Here is a 24579-nt window from a genome sequence, read left to right on the forward strand (position 1 = left end):
GTCTCCATGCTGAACGAAGTATTTTTGACAAACTTGTTCAGGGCTGAGAGATCGATGACGGGTCTCCAGCCTCCAGACGCATTCTTTACAAGAAAGTGTCGACTGAAGAAGCCTGGGGAGCCGTCGACGACCTCTTGGAGAGCATCCTTCTTGAGCATGGCCTCGACTTCCACCCGAAGGGCTAGCCCCTTTGCCGATCCCATGGCATAGGAGCTCAACGACACTGGATTCGCTGTCAGGGGAGGTTGAGATGTTGTGATTGGGACGCAATAACCTTGGCCGATCACAGAGACCGTCCAAGCATCGCCCCCATGTTGCTGCCACCTGTGCACGCAACTTTGTAGGCATCCCCCCACAGGTGGACACGCCACTCCAAGCGTTTACGGCCACGGCCGGTCCCTCTAGGAGTCTTGCCTCCCCTGGAGAATTTACCGCCCCTCTTGTCCTTGACAGGAAAGGGCTGTGGCTTAGACACCTTCGTCTTAGCTGCCGGAGCCTGCTTCGGTGTCCTGCGAGGCTGCTGTTGATGTTGTTGTGGAGCTGGAGGCTTGTAGGGCCGCGATGTGAGGGCCCTTTGGAGGAGCGAATCCTGATTCGACTTCCTCCACCTCTCAGCTGTGCGTTCCACATGCTTGGGCTCAAACAAGCTTCCTCCAAGGATGGAGGAGTGTCTGAGCCTGCAGACATCCACGGCGGGGACCTTCGGATGGAACTTCTCGGTCACAGCATCGCGTCGCTTCAAGATCGAGTTGGCCCACAAGTTGGTAACCTGGTGGCCCAGGAACTCGATGGAGCGAGTGCCCGAGAGGAGGAAGGTCTCCAGGGCCTTCCTATTGCTCTCCTTAGACAAGTCCTCGGAGCGCAATAGGATGCCCAGAGAACCCAGCCAGACGTCCAGCCACGAAATGGCCTGCATGGCACACTTCGCGACCTTCTCCTGGCTAAGGATCTCCGAAGCCGAGAATGTCACCTGCCGGGAGGAGAGCTTCTCAAGAGGAGTTCCCCTTGTGAGCTCTTCCACTGAGTGGTGGAGGGGAAGAGCTACACTGGACTCCCCCATGGAACTCTTGAAGTGCGCACCGGGGAGCGTGAGCGCTGTTGCGCAGGCGAAGATGGGCGCACAGGAGCGCGAGGGCGAGGCGAAGGAGTAAGGTCCTTGCCTGCGTTCAGATCCGAAGATCTAGGGCGCGTGGGCGAGCGTTGACGCGCAGGGCGCGCATCAGGAACAAGGTGCGCAGGTGCACGCTGACGAGCAGGAGATCGTGTGCGCTCAGGTGACCGATGGCGCGCCTGGCGCGCAGCAGGAACAGAAGGGCGCTGACTGCTAACAGGGGAGCGCTAGCGAGCAGGAGAGCGCTGGCGAGGCGAGTCTGATGGCTGCAACTCAGGAGAGCGCTTGTGCGCTACTGCGTGCGAACGCGCAGCTGAGCGCGCAGGGGAACCCTGACGCGCAAGGGAATTACCCACACCGTGGGAGACATCCCTTTGCCCCGAAGGGACCGGTGCCCATCGGGTGACGGGATGAGAAGGCGCCTGCTGCGCATCTGCGACCAGGGGTGCAGGTAGGCCGGAAGGACTGGAAGGTCTGACAGGCGTAGGAGATCGCGAGTGATCTGCGGAGAGGTCCAAGGATGTGGCTGCTACGGTCTGCTCCCGACGAGGAGAATCCTCTGCAGAGGAAGGCGGCGGAGATGATTCGAAGAGGCGCCTCTAAACCCCCCTATAGGGAGAAAGGAGGCCCCTACGGCGAAGAGGAAGACGAGCCTTATGGCGAAGGCGGCCTCGAGGAAGGTCATCCACATCGTCGTTCCTCCGAAGAGGAATCTCTGTCAGTGCGCTCCCCGGGGAGGAGGCGCACCCGCAGGAGGGACCATGGGACTCAACTTCCCCTTCGAAGGATGTTCGGAAGGGGGGGCAGAGCCTTCAGCAACGTCCGCAACAGCAGCAGCAGCAGAGGTTTGACCAGACCCGTCGGAATCCTCTGCCACAACCACGTTGACAACAGACAGAGGGTCTACCTCTGCTATCACCGGCGATCGTTTGACAGCAGCCCCCAACTGGATAAGGTCAAACAGGGCTTCCTTGGAGGGCAAGCCCTTAAGCCCCAAGGAAGCCCAAAGCTGAAAGAGATCATCATTAGAAACAGCATGGTCATCATCATAATGAGAATCAAAATCCTCCCCCGGGGGAGGAGGGGGAGCCGCCCCGCTATGGGAGGCAACACCCTCTCCCGCACCCCGAGATCGGGAAACAGAACAATGGCCTACGCTACCACTCGGCGGTCTCTCACGAGAGGCCGGCCGAGTGGGAGCTTCAGAGGAGGTTTGGGCGGCGGAAGAAGAGTCCTTGGAGCCTTCCTCCTTCAAGGCAACCCTTGAAGGAAAAAGGTCTCTCATGGACTTCTTCTTACGCCACCGGGCAAACCTCTCCCACTGTGAGGTAGACCACTCCTTGCACTCGCTACACGTTAAGTCTCTAGCACACCGTTGACCTCGACACTGCGGGCAAAGGGTGTGAGGATCCGTCTCGACCCCCGACATGAAGGTACCACAGGGGCAGCCGGAGAGTCCAGGGCATTTGCGTATAATTGCGATGAAGGTAGAGGAAAAGAAAAAACAGATTAAGGCTGTCAAAAGCGAGGACAAAAGACAGACACGTCTGCTCATCGTCCGAGCCAAAAGTGAAGTGAGACAATTCACCGGTGTGTGGGGGGGGGGAGGAGTAGCAAGCTACCCCTTCCCCTACCCCCTTGCTAACTAGCGCAGGGGTAGTTAACCCTCGTTAAAAATCTATTGGCTCATCATTTTCAGCTACGCCGAAAGTAAACCCTATGTAAATAGCGTGATTTGTATTTCGGTTACGGAACAAATTAACCTTAGGTTGGGAATGCCTCTTACTCGATTGAGGACTCTTCGAAGTGGGGAAAATAGTGGAAAAGCATAGGCGTTGAGACCGTTTTCCAGAACCCAGGGGACAGTCTCGATGCCACTTTGGGGTCTGGAACAGGAAAGCAGTAGATAAGGAGCTTGTTCAGAGATGTTGCGAAGAGGTCTATCGTCGATGAACTCAACAAAGTTAGGATATCCGTAACTTCGAGCCGACTACTTGGGTCTTCCTGCTCAACTTATCTGCTATAATATTCCTGTTCCCTAGGATGAAGCGGACTCAAAGCATATTCGCGTTGTTCTTGAGAGTCCGCACTGCTAGATAGCATAGCTGCCGTGACATAGTACTGTACTTCCTTGTTTGTTGACGTAAGACACCATTGTGTGCTGTCGCTCATCAACACCACCAGGTGACCTGCTGGAAGAGGACAAAACTCTTGGAGAGCTAAGGAGATTCCTCTCATCTCCCAAACATTTATGTGGTCCCAGAAATCTTCTTCCATCCAGGAGCTGGATATCATATGACTGTTTAGGTGTTCATATCTTGTCTTTCTAGATATTCATTAGAAAACAAAATAAACTTTGCTATTCTATCTCTACTCAACAATCAAGTGATCTGTTAAAAATTCGGAAATTGTATGATAAACATATTACCATATATCTTTCAGCTTTAGCTAATCTAAAGCCTTTGTATATCAATGGACAAGGGGTCCTGCGTGTATAGAATATGAGAATTTCCTTACCATTTTCTAGTCTTTTAAAGCCGTGGCTGTCATACTGTACTGCAAACCCCTACTCAAGAACACCACCTAACCTAAGGTTCTTCACCTAACCTAACCTGGGAGCCATATCCTTACCTACTGGGGGGGGGGGGGTTTACACCCCTCTATGACTCCCCCTTCGACTGCCATATTCTTAGCTTATCCTGTGTTTGCTTCCCAACCAGCTTCATTCCTGGCAAGGTAGCACTAAATCATATTCCATAAAAGAAATTGATTTTGCAAGTACATAAGAAAGTTAACACTTATCCCAACAAACTACATACCCCACATAATATATATTAAAAGAAACAAATATAACTGTCCTTACATTACTCGAAGTCACTGAAGTTAGATTTCTTCGGGTTGCATCATCATCATCTTTCCAAGGGACAACTTTCTTTTTTTACAGTGAATAGGTAGTAGGTTGGCCATGATATACTACCCTTAGTGTGTTATTGAGTCCTTTGACTGGACAGACAGTACTACACTGGATCCCTCTCTCTGGTTACGGTTCATTTTCCCTTTCACTACAGTACACTACCGAATAGTCAGCCCTATTCTTTACATATTCTCTTCTGTCCTCCTGCACCTGACAATACTGAGATTACCAAACAATTCTTCACTGCTCAAGGGGTTAACTACTGCACTGTAACTGTTAGGTGGCTACTTGGTAAGGATAGAAGAGGCTCTTTAGCTATGGCAAGTAGTTCTTCTAGGAGAAGGACACTCCAAAACCAAACCATTGTTCTCTAGTCTTGTGTAGTGCCGTGGCATCCTGCTTTTCCAACTAGAGTTGTAGCTTAGCTATTAATAATAATAATAATAATGAGATAAACCGGCACATGGTGGAGAAGAAGGAATAGGATGTGGGGACGGACCCCGACTTCTGGAATCACGAGGTGGAAGGACTTATGCTGTAAGGGTTGGACAGATATTGAGCAAGTAAACACGTTTGACTAATTCAAGGAATGCCTTCAGTTTACACCTAGTAGCCTTCAAATATTGTTTCTGGATAAGGTCTCTATGGTTCTCCATCGAGTCGATGACAACTACTGCTTCCTTAAATGATAACAATGATGATGATGATTTAATTATTGTAGCTGTCGCTGATGCCATTGTGTATGAATGTACAGACCAATCCTAGAAACACTCTCCCACACATCTAGCAGGTCCAGATGGGGTTCAGTGGGAGGACTCCCATAGGATGATTTTGTCTTCATTCCCTGCCTAGCTGTCTTGCTAGGATTCTATCATCTTCTAGTCTAGTTACCCTAGCACTGCACAACAAAGGCTACAGTGGTCTGTTGGAAGCACTTATTTCAAGATCTTCTGGATTAATGTAGCATTTTTTAAGTGTTCCTTTATGTTATCTTTATATCTTTTCATTTGACCATCTGGGTTTTGACATGCATTCAGGAACTGTTCGTACACACACGGGGAGGGGCGGTACAGTATTCTGGCATACGTATATATCTAGTCCATTTCAACTGTCTTTTTGCAAGTGTGGCCTCTCTCCCAACAGATTTGGCCCAGTGTAATATTTCTGTAAGCGGGACTTTATCTCTCCATGTTGTTCCAAGGATGTGTTGTATCTAATATGGAATGCTTCCATAGAATTTATGAGGCGATGGTTGACAGTCCAGGATTCTGCACCCTATAGTAGGGTGGAGAGGCATACAGCTGCATAGACTGAGACTTTAGTATATATCTTTAGGTTGTTGTTATGGAATACTCTGGATCAAAGGTGTCCAAAGGATGCTAATGCTTCATTGATTTGGGATACAGTATGATTTCTTTATCTATGTTGTGCTTGATGGAGAACACACTGCCAAAATAAATGAAAGTTTCAATTTGTTTGATATTTCCTCTGTTAATTTAGAATCTTAAAGTGTGTTCATTATTATTTCTCTGAGCAATCACTTCTGTTTTAGCAATATTTGTTTTAAGACCCATTGCTTGATGGAAGAAACTGTTTTGAGACTGCGTTGGAGAGCCTCAGGTGCGGAGTCTATGAAAGCTTAGTTGTCAGCATATTGGAGCTCTAGATGATGTGCTACAGTACTGTTTTGTTTCTGTCGGGAGATGGCTAAGGTTTTTATAAAAAGACTACCATTCAAGCCTGTCAACCTAAAGCTCCTGTGTTTTGACCGTGTTTCATTACTATCAAGCCGGTTTTGTTACGGTGACTTTTTCATTACGATGGAGGATTTTTTAAGACGATGATTGGTGGAAACAACAAAGTTTAAGAACGTTAATTTAAATATACAATCAGACTGGTGCACGGTATATTTTAAGGTGTTTCGAACGTAATTGATGATGATATCTAGTGCAAAACCATAGGTTTTCAGTTATGGTAGTACATTAGACCCATCACAACTCAAAAAGGTTCAAAACACCTATACAGTGAACCCTCGCTACTTCGCGGTTCGACAATCGCGGATTCACCACTTCGCGGGGTTTTCCCATAACCCATATATATATACATATCGCGGATTTTCCGGAAAATTCGAAAATACCGCGAAATCTGAAGACAACCAAATACGATATTTTGTTACCTGTAATTCCATTAATACTGTAATTAGTAATATCTGTTCTTACTGATTGTTCATTGCATTACATATGATATATAATTCAGCACAGAAAGAAATAAAACACGAAAAGAGAATGTGATCATACGATAATTCAGTACTGTATACAGTACGTAGTAAAATTAAATCGAACATGAAACGCAAATCAGATGCAGTCATACCATATTAAAATGGTGTAAGGCTGCTGTTGGCTACTACTGTACTACAAATGTAATGGATGTGCTTCTTTTCCATGAATCTTTTGTATGTATACGTACGTAGTACTGCATCCAATAATATTCTTTGTTGCAAAAATCACATTTCGAATAAGCGTACGAGAGAGAGAGAGAGAGAGAGAGAGAGAGAGAGAGAGAGAGAGAGAGAGAGAGAGAGAGAGAGAGAGACACGCACATCCTACAACAAAAGCGTAAAATAGCGTACGTAAAGCTGTATTATTATTATTGTTATTATTATTATTATTGTTGTTGTTGTTAATAAAATTATTATTGTTATTATTATCATTATTATTATTATTACAGTACTGTACTGTATTATTATCATTATTTATTATTATTACGGTATTTACTTAATCTACGTACGTTCGGTATGCGCAGGGCATCTTCTATGAGTTGGTAACCTACGCATCATAGTACTGTAAGACGGGTTGTGATTGGTTCAAGCGCTGATAGATGACGAATCAGAACTCAAGTTTTGTTATCTAGCCTGTGATTGGTGTTTTGCCATCATCTCCTACCCGCAGCATCTAGGTTCTCGCGGGGCTGGATCGTCCACTCTCTGTTACTGCGTATCGCTGAGTAGACGTTCTTAAGTTTGTGAATCTGTGCTGTGTGCGACTTTTTTAAGTTGAACTTTTTGTTACTGTAAATCCTACTGTAATGGCTCCCAAGCGTTCTGCTTCTCTTAAGGCTGGTAGTGAGCCTAAACGCCACCGAAGGATGATGACGATAGCTGAGAAGGTTACGCTTCTCGACATGTTAAAAGATGGTAGAAGTTACGCGGCCGCTGGGCGCCATTTTGGCATCAACGAATCTACTGTTCGCTATATCAAGAAGGACGAGGCGAACATTAGAAAGACGGCTGCAATCACCTTTAGCAGATCAGCGAAGCGAGTCGTTACAACGCGTAATAAAACGATCGTACGCATGGAAGGTGCTTTAGCTGTGTGGATTGCCGACTGCCGGAAGAAGAACATAGCGTTGGATACGAACACCATCCAAACAAAGGCTTTGAGCTTATATGAGAATTTTGCTGCAAAGGAACCTAAAGACGACGACGGCAACCATGCTGAAGATGATGATGATGCAGATGATCCTCAACCAGGGACATCCACTGATTCCCAGCCTCAGAAACGTTTTTCCGCCAGCAAAGGATGGTTCGCGAAGTTTCAGAAACGCTTCGCCCTGAAAAGCGTTTCCCTGCATGGGGAGTCTGCTTCCGCTGACACTGCCGCTGCTGAAACTTACGTGAACCAGACGTTCAAGAATATTATCGCCGAAGGTGGATACAAGCCGGAACAAGTCTTTAATATGGATGAGACCGGCTTGTTTTGGAAGAGAATGCCGTCGCGAACTTTCCTGTTCAAAGAGGAAGCCAAAGCCTCTGGCTTTAAAGCATTCAAGGATCGCGTTACCCTCGTGATGTGTGGCAATGCTGCTGGATTTTTGCTAAAGCCGGGGCTTATTTATAAGTCGAAAAATCCTCGCACTTTGAAAAATAAAAATAAGAATCTCCTTCCCGTGTACTGGATGCATAATCAAAAAGCATGGATTACAAAGATGCTGACCTCCAACTGGTTCCATCAGTGTTTTATCCCGCAAGTCAGCAAATATCTCTTAGAGAAGGGCTTGCCATTCAAGATCCTTCTCCTTATGGATAACGCTGGTGGACACGCAACTGACCTGTCGCATGAGGGCATTCAGGTTGAGTTCCTGCCACCCAACACCACGTCATTAATTCAACCGATGGACCAGGGGGTTATCAGGGTGTTCAAGGCCCTCTACACGAAGAACACCTTGGCGGACCTCGTTGCGTGTGTGGATGCTGCCCAAGATGATGAGGATGAAGATTTTAACTTGAAGGCGTACTGGCGGCAGTACACCATAGCCACGTGCCTGCAGAATATTCAGAAGGCACTTCAAGAGATGAAACATGCAACCATGAATGCGAGCTGGAAGAAGTTGTGGCCCGATATTGTTTACGACGACAAGGGATTTACTCCGTCGGAAATCCAACACTCTGCAATACGCAAATCTGTGCAGTTGGCTGCCATAATTGGAGGTGACGGGTTTGGCGACATGACGACTGAAGACGTCGACGAGTTGTTGGACTGCCATTCCCAGCCCCTAACTGACGCAGACCTCGAAGACCTGACGAAATCGGCAAGTGAAGAAGAGAGTGATACCCAGGAAGAGACCCAAGAAAATGTCGAAGAAACGGGCTTAACATTAGAACGGCTTGCCAAGGCCTGCAACCATGCGAAGGAGTTGAAAGAAATGTTGCAAGAGTGGGACGAGGATATGGTTCGCTCGATGCAATTCTGCAACAAGATCGATGAAGACATGACTCCCTACAAAATGCTCTTGGATCGAAAAAAGCAGCAGCGGCAACAACTTCCGATCACAATGTTCTTCCAGCCTCGCAAAAAAGAGCCAGTTCCTCCTGCTAGTACGCCTTCGGAAGAAATTGAAGAAGTTTCCCAGGAAGAAGTTGAAGAGGTGTCCCAGGAAAAGGGTATAGGTCCAACTCGGCCCATAACCATCTCGGCCCATTCAATGTAACCAACTCGGCCCATCGCCTGTGCCAAGTCGGCCCATTTGTGATAGCCAACTCGGCCCATTTTTGACAGGTCAGATCAGATCAAATGAAGTCGTCCAGTATAGCTTTTGCAACAGCACACGCACAGCAATATCCCGCAATGATAAGTGTAAAGGTTTTATTATTCATTTCCAAACATTATTTAATGGCTATAATAACAACTGCATTTAGAAACAATTATTGGACAACTCGTTTCCCTAAACATTATAAATCCTTTGGTTGTTGTTAAATTGTTTGAAAAGAAAGAAATACTGAGAGAGAGGGGACCGGATGGAGGGAGATACACACGCACACATACATACAGAGAGAGAGAGAGAGAGAGAGAGAGAGAGAGAGAGAGAGAGAGAGAGAGAGAGAGAGAGAGAGAGAGAGAGAGAGGGGCTGGTTAGGAACCTTCTTTATACAAGCACTTAAGTGTCTCTTAAGTGCCTCATTGCCTCATTGTAATAGTTGTTTCGTATATGTAGTTCAAGGCTTTGAATAATTTTCGAAACTGAACCAAAGCTTATATAATTGATATGGTTATGAACCTACTGCTAGACTTCAAGCAGCTAGGACAACATGGCTGACCAGTGCTTGATATGCTGTGAAACTATCCGTCCCCGTCAGGTAAGAAGATTTACCTTTAAAGTAAATAAATAGTACTCCAATGACATATATTTTAATTTGTATAGAATTTTGGCATTATGCCAGTCACTGGGGTACTAAGGCCATTCAGCGCTGAAATAGAAATTGACAGTAAAAGGTTTGAAAGACGTAACAGGAGGAAAACCTCGCAGTTGCACTCTGAGACAATTGTTAGGTGTTTGTGGACAGTAAGAAGGAAATGTCATATATTAACTTTGTACTCACAATGTCATGTGTAACGTGTTCTTTACATATGACAGGAAGCACTGCAATGTGATGGATGTAGCTACTGGCAGCATCGGACCTGTGGAAGTGGGATCACCCGGGAGCAATACAGGGCTGCTGTTAAAGAAGGTTATATTGACTGGATGTGTCACATGTGTATTCAAGAAAATCAGAGTCCGGGGGAAACTTGTGTAGTTTCGAGCGCAAACACGGAATATTTTGAGGATGCAGTGGCAATGAGTAATGTGAATACCGAGAGTCTAGATTCATTTGAAGGTGGAGTGTCAAATATCAGTGGTGCTTCTTCAATTGAGGATCCTACACCAATGGTAATGTCCCCCTCAAGGGAGACAGTAACATATGAAAAGATTGAATCATCTTCACAAAGAGGAAATTCGAAACTTAGTAACAGCACCGGCTACTCTTACACACTAAAAAGAAAAAATAATGTGAGTATTCATTGGCGGTGTGTGGTTAGAAACAAAAAAATCTCATGCATGGCGGCAGTAAAAGAAGTGGGTAACACTTTTATTAGAGGGCATGCTGAACACTGCCATCCACCTGAGACCAGCTGTGCTGTAAAAAGTAAGGTGTGTACACTCGTGAAGCAAAAGGCAATGGAAGACGTCTTTCGGCCTGCTTCTGATATTGTTGACGAGGTACTTCGGGAGCAAGTAAATCCTACCATTCCTGTTTCATGTCTACCGGCTCCATTTAATCTTGCTAGGCAGGGAAATCGTAAACGGAAGGCAAATCGACCACGAGAACCACAAGACCTCGATTTCGAAATTAGCGATGCCCACATTCCTGAACACTTTTTGCAACGGGACATTACTGTCGGAGAAAGACGGCATTTGATATTTGCCACAGATGATCAACTTAAGTTACTATCTAAAGCGAAGCAGTGGTATGCTGATGCTACTTTTAAAATAGTACGCAAACCATTTACACAACTGTTCAGCATCCATGCATTTGTGAAATATGATGGGCAATTGAAGCAAGTTCCCCTTTTGTTTGCGCTTATGTCAGGAAAAAGGTGCAGAGACTACAAAAAAGTTCTCTGTGAAATAAGAGAACTGATAGGTGGGCATGCCCTTAAAGTTGAAGAAGTTTTAATTGACTTTGAAGGCAGTGTATGGCGTGCTATTCCCGACATTTTACCAAATGTTACGATCCATGGTTGTGCTTTCCACTGGGGCCAGGCTGTATGGAGGAAAGTGCAAGAATTAGGCCTTCAAAGTTCTTACACAAACGACGTCGGCACTTACAAGTTTTTAAGGCAGTTGTTGTCGCTCCCATATATGCCACAGGAACATATAGAAGAGCTTTTTATCAGGTTTTATAGGAAAGCTGCAGGGGTGAATGAACTCATAAGCCTTTTAAATTACGTGAAAAAGACGTGGATCAATTCTGCAATATGGCCTCCTCACACGTGGTGCGTCTTCGGTCGGAGCATCAGAACAAATAATGATGTTGAGGGATGGCATAACAGAATAAACTTAAAGGCAAGGAAAGGAAACTTAAATTTTTATTTACTTTTAAAGCTCCTACATGATGAGGCAAACATAGTTAATTTACAGGTGTGGCTGCTGTCAGAAGGGAAGGTTTTGAGAAAGCAGCAACATAAGTATAATAAACACCACGGCCAACTTGTAAAACTATGGGACGAATATAATAATAATGAAAGATCGGCCAGACAATTACTGAAGGCAGTTTCTCATCATATTGCTGTCTATGTTTCGTAATATGTACATTATTACTTTTAGAAGCTTTTAGCAATGTGCTTTACTTTTTATTATCATATTATTTAACAAAGACTACTCTTTCTATTTTCAAACTGTTTTTACTTACCTCAGAGATTTATTTAGCAATGTGTTTTACTTTTTATCATTATATTATTTATAAAGACTACTCTTTCTATTTTCAAACTGTTTTTACTTACCTCGGAGATTTATTTACAAAGTTACTTGGAAAGAGATAAACGAGACTTTTCTCAGGTCTGATCTCGAAATAGAACAAAACATAATAAAAGAAAATAACACACAATATAATGATATAAAATAGCTTTAATAACATAAATTTGGATGTGGGCCGAGTTGGTATATAGAGGGCCGAGTTGGTATATAGAGGGCCGAGATAGCAATGGACCGAGTTGGTAGTCAAAATGGGCCGACTTGGCGATGGGACGAGTTGGACTACAATCAGGAAAAGACACCTCCGTCTGAAGAGACGTAAAATACTACCTGGCTGCACAGTAGAACACATCATCAGCTTCATCATCATTATTTCTACTGTGCAGCAAATTCATCGCCATCATCATTCAAGTTTTTCTTCAACTTCTTTCGTGGTGAGTACAGTAACAATCTTTATTTTTTACTTTAATATTCTTACTGTACATTCTAAAACTGTATTTGTGCCTGTTTTATAGTTTAGTACTGTACATACTGTATGCATTAAGTTAAAGGGAAGGTTTTAAAAGTCTACATGTTGTAACCTATATTTTTTTTGTTTAAAATTTACATTTAAGTACGTAAAACAATCTCTCTCTCTCTCTCTCTCTCTCTCTCTCTCTCTCTCTCTCTCTCTCTCTCTCTCTCTCTCTCTCTCTCTCTCTCTCTCGTAAATTGTTTTCCTGCTTTGCTACGTACAATACTGTATAAATTATATTTGTAAGGTAGCATATTTTGTAAATGCTTTTACTGTAAATACTGTATGTACTGTATCATTATTTATCACTATCATCATGCGCGTTAAATGCCTTGTTTGTTCTGAGCGTGGTTGTTTACTGAGCGTACAGTACTTTATGACGCCGTCGTTTCAGGCGGCGTCATAAAGAAAAACATTTCATTTGGAAGTCCTAAGAAAAATACGTAAACTAAAACATTGGTAATAAAAAAATCAACATACAGTACTGTATAATCAATATAATCGATGCAAAAACTAACCTATACATATATGTGTACACTAAATGAGTTTGTTTCTTCATTATGATCAGAGATGAACGTAAACAAAACATTGGTTGCCATTTTTTATCGTGCTTTTTAGGTGTTTAGGAAACGCATGATATAAAATCGCCTTTAATATTTGTGCCTGTTTTAGTTTAGGGTGCTGTAGTACATGCATCAAGTGTTCTGTACATTAAAGGGTGGTTTGTTAACAGTACTACGTACAAGGGAAGGTTTTAAAAGTTCGAATATACATGTTAAATAAATAGGTAAATATGATGTCACTACTTCGCGGATTTTCACCTATCGCGCCCGCGTCTGGAACCTATCTACCGCGATAAACGAGGGTTCACTGTAATTACAACATACACTATTCTCGTTTTTCAAAGCCGTAAAGATATTGTTCTTAAATTTACCAAAAAAATCTATACCTATTTGGTAAGTACTTACCCGGCATATTTAGAACATTCTGAGGTAAAATTACAGTTTCATATAGGATATCCTATATGAAAAAATATCTTTTCTAGCTTAGCGTATTTTCGACAAATTTTACCTTTATTGCTCCTGCAAATAATGCGATTTAGAGATACAGGGCCGCCTAAATAACTAGAATAATCAGGTTCCGCAATGGGATATCGGGGTTTTTGGGTGGGAGAATACAGAAAATGCTTCCTTTGAAAAAAAGACAGCAGAACCAGAGGATGCTTCCTGTGTTAAGAGAAGCAGTGGGGTCAGTTCGATCACACATCTCCCAGTACGTGGTGAATGTTTGCTACCAGATGCCGGAAGAAGTCATATCTGCAGAGACACTCAATCCCTCAAAGACAGACTAGACAGACATTGGATAAGTCACCTACTCCACTTTGACTACAAGGCCAGAGACGATGTGTATCGAGTGACACAAATCTCAGGTATGTAGGCCTGTCCGCCTTTCTACCATATATTGTATTGTATCTCTGAATTTGGCCGAAATTATAATAATACCCAGGGGTGTATGTATGATAGCAGCCACCTGTATGTATGATGGTGGCTGACTAAGAATAGAGCAGTGTAAGGGGAATCGCAAGGGGGAGGGGGCATTAGCCCCTCATTAGGTAGGTAGGTAAGGACACGGTTTGTAGGTTAGGTTAAGGTAGGAAGCTTAGGTTAGTTGGTATCCGCTGCTGATATACAATGGCTCCAATACTCATTCTGAACAGCTTTTACTCTATACTAGTTTCTGTTAGAGTTGAAAATAAGGGAGTTTTGTAGCTTGGCCACTATCATACATACAACCCGGTCATTTTTCTTTACCAACTCACTGATGTTTTGAGGCCTGCTATAGGGCGGTCAGTCTATCACACAAAAACAGCTGAGACTTGGTAAGGAGGCAAATCACCATGTAACCAATGGAAATGGGGCAAAACTCGCCAGTTACATAATGTAGTTTTAAGAGACTGGACTGTAAGATGGAGGAAAGAAATTTATATAAATTAAAGGCATAAAAGGGGGTGCTCTGATAGCACTAGCCATCACCACCGAGCAGTATTCTTATGGCCGGTAGGGGGTAAGACAATCTAAATAAACAAAGAATAGCCATCACTCAACAAGCCTTTAAGGTGGATTTATATTGAAAATTACTCACCATAGTCTAAAGCAATGTTAAACAATGACAATTAGGTAGAATAAATGTGAAATAGTGAAAGTAAACCTACCTTCCAGTTCGTCCTCGAAACTCAGAACAGATTGTTTCTTGGGGACGGGAGCCTTGTCTTTCTTCTTTTTCTCTTTCTTGGGAACAGCTGGCAAAGATATATTGGAATCTTCATTGCTGGCGTTAGTCAGAGCATCACTATCACCACCACCATCGTCGTCACTTAATCGTCTTAAACGTATGTTATGATTTTTTCTCTTCTTGAACAAGTTCTTCTCCATCTTTTACGTCGGTGTACACAAACATCAGCACTGTGAGCATGTTGACAAATTCACACGTTATGGTAAAACACTCATTTTGGATACGTTCACTATCATATAAAATTCCTGTAGTGTTAATTTATCGGAAAATTACATTAAACAGACAACAGTTTTAGTGTTAGAGATACATCAAGCTCTAGATAATTTATTTAAACGTAAAAACTTCTCTTTCAGCAGGATTTGATAAGAAATATATCGTGACAGCATCTTTTTGTCGTAAGCACACTCATTATTTTCTTTAAAGCTTAACCCTACAACATTAATGATTTAATTATATATATTTTTAATATATTTTGTCTTTAAATTGTGCCCTTGTAATGAATCACCTTTCCATTGATTCAAATCGCAAAGGGCCAAATACAAAATTCCCAGCAATGATTACTTATGACACAAAGATTTGATTTCCATAGTAACAATGGCTTGATTGTTGCAGCATTGCCAATAGACTAAGGAATAGTCTACAGACATGCAAAATACCGTAGTGCTGAAATGACATTTTGAAGGACACAATGTAGGTTATGAATGCACAACAAAATGCGAATTACAGTCATGCAGTTCTTTCCATTTCTAAGTTCGATAAAAAAAATAGTATTTATTTGAATATCGAACATTAGCCACATGTACACTACTCAAACCACTAAACATAATTAGTCATTCATATAAACAAACCATCCATCCTGTAGTGCTTCTTATGACGTCCTAAAGACGTATTAGAATTTATTCCTCTGATAGAATGTTATAAAAACGTCTTAAAAGAGACCGCTTATATAATTTGAAAATATATATATATATATATATATATATATATATATATATATATATATATATATATATATATATATATATATATATATATATATATATATATATATATATATATATAACTCTAATCTCCTTAAAACCACCCCGCCCCCAATGCCCAATTCCGTTCTAGTAGCTAGAGCTAGTTTTTGAGACAGCAACGCATAAATTCTAGAAACTCCCTCCAGATGGTACATTCCAGTCCTCTGATTGGCTATAACTTCCTCCGCTGTGATTGGTTGTTGCCTTTGATTGTTATAGCGTCACACACATAATACACTTTCTAACATCGTTACCAAAACAGTTAATTATTCCTTTGAAAAATTTACGTCATGCCTGAAGCGTAACACATTACGAATTACAGTCGTGTACTGTAATTCCTTCATTACATAAGCTTGATAAAATAATAGTATTTATTTGAATATCGATTATTAGTCACATGTTACTCAATACCTCACTCAAAGCAGCAAACAAAATTAATCAATCGTTTAGACAATCTTTAAAGTTCACCCAACTGCTTATGACGTCACAAAGACGTATTTCCTTAGTAAAAAACAAAACAGTCATTGGGCAATTAGAATTTATCCCTCTGAGAAAATTTGCCATTAAAACATTTTATAAGGGACTGTCTCTACATATCCTCTAGAAAATATATCCCTAATTCCATTAAAAGTAAAAAGTTTAATTTTGTCGTCCCCCATAGCTAGAGCGTTTAAAAGCAATTTCATGTACATTCGGGTAGGTTTTCCGACAGCAACTCATAACATCCCGGAACTCTCTCTCTCCTGGCGAGATATCCCAAACCTCTGATTGGCTGTATCTTCTTGGCTGTGATTGGTTGTTACTTTTGTTTACATTTTCACACATACACATCTAGCATCGTAGCCACAACCCAGTTAATTATTTCTTCAAAAATTATGTATCTATTTAGCTTACGCATTTGAACAAGATTCATTATCTATTTAGTTTTTATATTAATAGTATTTCCAGTTTATTTTTATATAAATTGTAATTTTTTATTTTTATTTTATCTAAAATAAGTATGGTTATTTTACCTCCATCCAGTTGAATTGATTCATAAAATACGAGATTTCATAACGTCACTTACAACCACCAATCACAGCAGAGGATGAATCAGCCAATGAGATGCCAGATACTTCCCGCTAAAGAAACGCATAAGGTGAGAGAGTTAAAGATTTCTTTGACATATGAGCTGCTGTTGGCAGGCTGGGCTTGCCTCTTTGTCCTGTTTCTATTTTCATACATATTGAATTATTATGAAATGATTGGTTTGAGTTTGCTGCCATAAAATTTGCGGTTTTAAAAGTCATTATTTGTCTAAAATATCCTCAGGCCTACGTTGGTATTTTACCCCTACCCCTTATGACGACATATATCCTAATAAACAAATGATTCGGTAATCATTTGTTCAATTACATTATACTTGAAATGCAATAAAATACGAATGAAAGTTACCTAGTTACTTCATAACTTAAGCTTGATATAATAAAATGCATCCTACTCTTGATGACGTCTCAAAGACGTATTTTCTGAATAAAACGTAAAAAGAAATAGTAATCAGAATCTATCCCTCTAATAAAATGTGTTATTAAAATATTTTATAATTGACTGTCTTCATATATTTTGAAGAAAATATATCTTTAATTCCCTAAAAACAAAAAACTTAAACTCCATCCCATAGCTAGAGCGTTCGAAAGGCAGGTTTTCCATACAATAATCATAAGACCCCGAAACTCGTTCTTGGCGGCAAATTCCTGTTCTCTGATTGGTCAAATCTTCCTCAGCCGTGATTGGCCGTTCCCTTCAGTTACTACGGCTTCACACACACAAACCTACTATGAGATTCAGGGCCTCTGTAACACGGTTTTTTGGGCTTTGCTCCTTATCAAAGCATCGGGTGTAGCTGAAAGTTGACATATGTATATTTTACAACTACACACAAATTTTGTCAGCATTATCAATAACCTAAACCCGATGGTTTTAATTTTTATAGAGTAAAAATGATCCAGCCGATGCCATGGCCAGTGATACCGAGCCAAGAGTCGAAAACATTCATTACGTAAGCAATGTAAACACCTTTGGACAAAATTTTGCCCCGCCCATCCACTAGACACCCATTCACCTTCTTCCATCTGCTCTGAAACCCATAACAGTCAAGAATGGCTAACAGGATTTGGAATTGCCCCCGTGGTTGCAAACCTGCATTTGTCTTACGACTTGCAACTTTATACAGTCATGAGAAAGCCCTTGGCCATATCTATTATAGTCTGAATAGGTAATTATTCAGTTTCTAGTTTAAATCCAATGTTTATGGTCTAATTTGTATTTAGGGTAACATGATTATAATACTTGTAATGTCATTCAGGCTTTTGAACATTTCCATTAACTATTCACTATGCCACCAAGAGAGAGAGAGAGAGAGAGAGAGAGAGAGAGAGAGAGAGAGAGAGAGATTGTATGTAAACAGTCTTTATATAACTTTTTTTGTTAAAATAAGATTTTTGTGCTAAAATCTCCATCAGACCAACGGATCATCCGATATCATTTTTTTTCTTCTTCTTAGGCCGTACGAACGTGCTGGCTATGTTTTGGGCATGACTGCATTTTGTAAATAAATCATGAATAGTTTTAGGAGTTTTATTTGTACATCTAATGGGAATCTATAGAAGTAAAGTGAACATAATTCATTTATCCTTTAAAATATTTACTACATGTAGCAAAACAAATAGTAGTAAAGATGATAATGCAATGAAGGAATGATACCATACTTTATCTTTAGCTTCAACGTCGGCAATAACATACCCAGTTGCCATAATTTGTCAGCTTAATGAAATAACCTATCATCTAATGTTAAACTTAATTTCTGAGGAGGCCATGGCTTATTGCACAGTGAAAAAACATGACAAAGACTTTATAAATGGCGGAACAATACATAGATGTGGGTGGGGTATCAGTGCTGGCGTAGTAATACTACTGTAGCAGTACTGCCGCAACAGTAGTATGCATGAATTAAACGTTTAGGCCAACTGCTGGGATCATTGAGGATCATTTAGCACTTCTTACAACTACTCGAGAAATGAGTTTTTATAGCCAGAATTTGAATTTTCTGATCCAACAATGCCCATGATAGCCTTCAGTGTTATCCTGATTCATAACGAGGCCAAAGTGGGTGGAGCCTCATGAAGTCATCATTCTGACGATAATTATTGGTGAAGGTTTAAAGCGAAAATATGGTACCGGCTATCTTTTTTTTTTTTTACAGTAAATAGGTAGGTAGATAGACAATGAATAAAAATTGCTTGACATTGGATATAGCAGTTATCAAATCAAGCTGGTCTACTACGTTTTTGAAAATTACCAACTATTCCATACACTTTGTCAATCTGTTAGTGACCTATAAAGTAGACTGTAATTTCTTAGGAAACTTATTTTGGGAGTTAGACAAATAATCGAAGTGTTTTTGTATTTATTAACATATTTTGTTCGTTTGTTCATTATGACAATTCTCAGTGGAGAGGTTTCAGAGTTCATAAAGGTGTACTGCTTTGCTTTTATTTACACTTTTGTGTTATTGTTGGCAGAGGTATAGCCTTCGTTACGTATAACCAATCATCGATAGAGAAAGAGAGAAGAAATGCCGTCATAAGTTACGTAACGAGTGCGTTCGAAACCTTTTCTCTGAGTAAGTTGGCCCGTCTTCAAAAATCGTCACTTTTACTTAATAAAGTACCAAATTTATTCAACCTACGTAATGCAGAATATAGTCAAAATTTATGTGTAGATATAATGTGCATTCTGAATAAGCGTTATATTTATGAAATTCATAGAAAAAAAGTTATTGCGAAAAAACCGTGTTACAGGGGCCCTGAATCTCATAGTAACATCTTAGCCAAAAGCATAGGCAACTATTCCTTCGAACACGAAGCATTTATTTAGATTATACCCCTCGACAAGATCCATTATCTATTTATTAAGTTATTAATAATAATTCTAAGTTTATTTACATGAACACTAATTTTTCAGTCATAATTTATCTGCATTAAGTATAAGTTTCTCACCTCTACCCAGTTAAATTAATTCATAGAAAATACGGTTGTATGACGTCACCTACAATCACCAATCAGACCTGAGAAAGAATCAGACCTGAGAAAGAATCAGCTAATGAGATGCCAGATACTTCCTGCTAAAAAAATACAAATGTTGAGAGGATTTCTCTGGTTATGGGCTGTTGTTGGCGAACGAGTATTTAGATTTGGGCGAAGCACTGCGTTCAAACACTATTTACTAGCCAAGGCTTTTTTTTATCCTAATTCATTCTCATACTTATAATAATGATATTTAAAAATCTGAAAATAAGACTCTTCTTTTTATATCTTTTAGATATCTAAATTTTTATCAATTACAAACTAATCCTTTCAGTAATCACACTTCTTTTCTTTTAGGAGTGAGAAGCGCATGTAATATGATTTTTATATATTTTTTTTATCATCATCATTATTTCCTTCATAGCCATTATCATTAAAATTTTGAATATTTTGTGAGATAAGGGTGAGAATTTTGAGCTTATATTCATTAATTTTATGATAAAAAAAAACTACCTCAATTCAGAAGTAAAAAATTAGTACATTGTAAATAGCAATACATAGGCAATGTATAGACCTGTACTAATTCTTTATATGTTTTTTTATAAACATTGTTAAAACATTATTAAGTACAGAATAGAGAAGAACTGGTCCTATCTGTGGTACAAAATTCACATTCGGAATTTAGTTTTGCCACGACTGAAAGCCATTGAGAATAGCCTTCGTGTTTTCTTCTCAGATTCCTTTATAAATTGGAATGAATAATTGAACTGGTAAAAAATCCAAACAGCATCAGCAGAACAGATTTTTGAATAGGCCTACTTCTAAAATGTTCAGTTTCAACACTCAATTTCTTAACCTAACCTAACCTGATAAGGTGCACGTCTCCTTAACAAGTTATTGATTGGCAAATGGATTGTTTGCCGCTTAAAGTTCTTGATCTGGCAGTCTCTTCGGCCTCGCTGTTTGTAAGAGCAGTATATCCGAGAATTTCTTTTATCAGTTTACTAATTATTTTAAAACCTGAATTAAATTCCATATATACTACTTGACAGGACTCAGTGTATTTGTATAACCAATCTTTCAAAATTATTGTTATGATCATTACCGTTAGCAGATAATAGTTTAGATAAAAAGATTCACATCTCTAATCGATTGAAGTTGAATTTAGTCGGTGTCAGAAGCGTACTCTACCCTTTGCAATCTTCCATTTATCCTCTTTAACTCTCGCCAAAAATGCTTTCATGTGTACTATATGTACTATAGAAAGCCTCCTTTTCCAAACAAGTCTTTCTTTATTGCTTCAGGGTACACTCAGGCACGCAATACTATCTTGTTTCTCTTCGTCTTGTTTTTAGGAAGCTTTTATAGTTTATATATGATAGATCTAATTCAACGTTGTTAATCATCTTAAAATATTTTATTTTGATTGTTATTACTTCTCATGCAGTTTATTTATTTCCTTGTTTCCTTTCCTCACTGAGCTATTTTTTCCTGTTGGACCCCTTGAGTTTATAACAGCATACTTTTCCAACTAGGGTTGTAGGGTTCACTCTGGTACACTATTCTACCTTATTTTTCTTCCTCTTGTTTTGTTAAAGTTTTTATAGTTTATATAGAAAATATATTAATGTTACTTTTCCTAAAATATTTAAATTTTTCTTTGTTTCCTTTCCTCATTGAGCTATTTTCCCTGTTGGAGCCACTGGGCTTGGGGCATCCTGCTTTTCCAACTAGGTTTGTAGCTTAACAAGTAGTAGTAGTAGTAGTAGTAGTGGTAGTAGTAGTAGTAGTAGTAGTAATAATAATAATAATAATAATAATAATAATAATAATAATAATAATAATAATAATAATAATAATAATAATAATAATATAAAGACACTGCCTATTTTTGTACAAGATACAGTACTATTATTGGCCTAACCTAGTATTATTAACGTCAAAACATATGCCAAAACCAAACATGGGAGACATTCGTACATGAAGAACATGAAGTTATCATTGGGCTCTAACATTGCTAATTCACAAGTCCCTCAAATTTCCTACTTATTTTTTCATTCATGTTCATTCATATGGCAGGCTGCTTCAAAAAGGAAAACCTTTAACGTTTTCTACAACGAAAAAATCCAAATTTCTCTTATGAGAAAACGAATATAGATAATTTTATGGGATACTATGTTATTTTTCTAAATGACAATTTTACCACAACTAGTCTAATATGATATATTGTAAAATCCATACGACCTAATATAATTTAACATAGATATTTACGAGTAGAATACATGCATAAGTATTAGTATGAGTTTATATGCACAAAGCTTTAAACCAGACTATAGAAAGTGCCACATTCTTTTAAGATTACACAGAAAAATTGTATTTTTCCTTCTAAATTTTGTTAAATCGTTGCTGTTTTTAGATTGAATTTATGAATAATTTGCCCCAGACAGAATGACAGGATGCCCACGCGTATTGCCAATTGATTATTTTTCATAATCGATTATTTTCCTCATATTTAATAGCTTGTGATGATGACTGAAGCATTTTCTCTGTCTGATGCAGGACCATATTTTGAAAATAAAGGGAAGCGCGAACGTTTACTTTCAGTGTTGCCTAGATCATATACTTATGCTGTCCCTTATTATATATAATTGGGTGACATTGCAGCCGTAATATTTCTTATAATTGTCGGTTAATTTGCAATACCCTCGATATTGGATGTCTAATCTCTATAGAATCTACCATATTTTTTCAAGTTAAGTTACGTGAAACTTTACACAATTTGCTCATGAATTACTTTAATTTGGTAAGCAAAGGAAATGAAATCTAGCTTTTCAAAATTCTAAGCATCACAACTGTAATTTAGGTTATATTTTTAATAACCTTGTAAATCAAAATTACCGTTAATATTAAGTGAATTACAACCAGGGGAAAATCAGAACTTAAGATGTAACCGATACTTAGGAATCTTTGTTGATTTCAAAATATTTTTAAGAACTCTTTCCTTCCATCCCAAAGTCTAAAAGAAAAACTTTTGGAATTATTCATTCTTCAATACAGTGGCAAATTTTATCTTCGTCAAACTATACTCAATCTTTTATAATGAGGCGCATTTGCACTGACTCGCAGCGGTGCCCTTTTAGCTCGGAAAAGTTTCTTGCTCTATGATTGGTTAGAATTACCTTGTCCAACCAATCAGCGATCAGGAAACTTTTCCGATCTAAAAGGGCACCCCTGCAAGTCGGTGCAAATCTGCCTCACTAAAAAGAATCGACTATAGTTTAATTTCGAATACCTCTAGTTAAGTACATTTTTTGATAGATGGGACTTGATAGTTAATTTATCATCTAATAAAATGTTGATAAAAGTGAAAAACGTTTTCATCACCACCGTTTCTCTTGTTGATAACAGGAAGAAAATATTATCATAAATTATGGTTTTTATGCTGTATCTAATAAATAAGATTTATGCTATAAAATCATATGAAATATTTAGCGTAAAAAACCATAACGCATAACTTACTCATTACTCTATAATAAAGTACTGAAGGTCTTTTTTTTTCACCAAAGAATGAGTAACTGTTGCTATGAATTATTATTATTATTATTATTATTATTATTATTATTATTATAACTTGCGAAGATACAACCCCAGTTGGTAAAGCAAGATGTTATAAGCCCAGCGGCTCCAACAAGGAAAATAGCCCAGTAAGGAAGGAATCAAGGAAAAATAAAATATTTTAAGAACAGTTACAACAATAAAATAAATATTTCCTTTATAAACTATAAAAACTTTAACAAAACAAGAGAAAGAGAAATAAGATAGAATACTGTGCCCAAGTGTACCCTCAAGCGAGAGATACAGAATGCAGAGATACAACGAATGCCATATAAGCTATCATTAAGAAACAAAATAATTTTCATCAAAAGAAACCATAATAGCTACCCATGGGATAACAGCACAATGTAGCTGCTGAATATCAATGATACCTGCAATGAAGCACTGAGAATTGCTGATCAATAACCCGCGAGGAGAGTATAGCCAGCATATTTCTTGGGTCAAGTCACTGACAAGAGAGAGGGAGAGAGAGAGAGAGATGGAGAATATTTCGGATAGCAAAGCCTGTTGTCAATCACCATTCATATCAATGCAGCCGCTGACGTTAGCATAACCACTAATGCCAACATAGCCACTAGCGTTAGCATAGCAGCGGTGGAAGATGGAAGTCATTTGATCAATGGAAGCAATGGAAGGGAGTTTCGTGTGAACGACCTTGAGAAGGAGATCAGCTTCATCGAATGAGCGAGGGTGGGAGAAGGGGGCGGGGGGTGAGGTCGTGGCTGGTACGACCTGGGGGGGAGACGAGGAGGGGGGAGGGTCGAGGGAGTGAGGAATGCCAAGCATTTCCTCAGTTCTTCACTTGCAAAAGATGCTGGAGGGCCACCGATGGAATGTTGGGTCACGCTATGCACTTAAATCCATGTATGAGAGAGGAAAAAAAAAGAATAATGGAGGTTGTGAAAGAAATGCCTCTTGGATGGAGGTATTCTTTTAGTTTAGAATAACTTTTTATTAATATTATCATTGTTACTAGCTAAGCTACAACCCTAATTGGAAAAGAAACAGGCGCTTCAACAGGGAAAATATCACAGTGAGGAAAGGAAACAAGGAAATAAGAGAGTTAATTAAAAATTGATATAAGATATTTAAGAAAAATAACAGTTGAAATAAATATTTCATATTTTATATGTATAGAATATATGCAATCTATAAGTCAAGTAGATTTTGTCATGTTGATTAGGAATCTTTTTATTTTCTTTATTAGGGAAGGACTGTATTTTGAACAAGGGTATTTGAAAATCGATAAATTCCGCCAT

General features: G+C 39.6%; 2 protein-coding genes across 2 annotated transcripts in view; one reads left to right on the forward strand and one right to left on the reverse strand.

Moving 5' to 3' along the window:
* Positions 1-14841, reverse strand: part of LOC137641479 (PAX3- and PAX7-binding protein 1-like) — a 165356-nt gene extending 150515 nt beyond the window's left edge. The window contains exon 1 of the mRNA XM_068374084.1: positions 14540-14841. Within this exon, the coding sequence (XP_068230185.1) occupies positions 14540-14759 (220 nt within the window). The 5' untranslated portion in view covers positions 14760-14841. The remainder of the gene's footprint in view (positions 1-14539) is intronic.
* Positions 9641-11773, forward strand: LOC137640565 (uncharacterized). The gene has a single exon (XM_068373083.1). The coding sequence runs from the start codon at positions 10044-10046 to the stop codon at positions 11643-11645; it is 1602 nt and encodes a 533-aa protein (XP_068229184.1). The 5' UTR covers positions 9641-10043; the 3' UTR covers positions 11646-11773.
* Positions 14842-24579: the final 9738 nt, after the last annotated feature.

The sequence above is a fragment of the Palaemon carinicauda genome, chromosome 5 (assembly GCF_036898095.1).
Source record: "Palaemon carinicauda isolate YSFRI2023 chromosome 5, ASM3689809v2, whole genome shotgun sequence".
NCBI lineage: Eukaryota > Metazoa > Arthropoda > Malacostraca > Decapoda > Palaemonidae > Palaemon > Palaemon carinicauda.

Coding starts and splice junctions, on each gene's coding strand:
- LOC137640565 (XM_068373083.1), top strand. CDS start 10,044: ATGTGTCACATGTGTATTCAAGAAAATCAGAGTCCGGGGGAAACTTGT.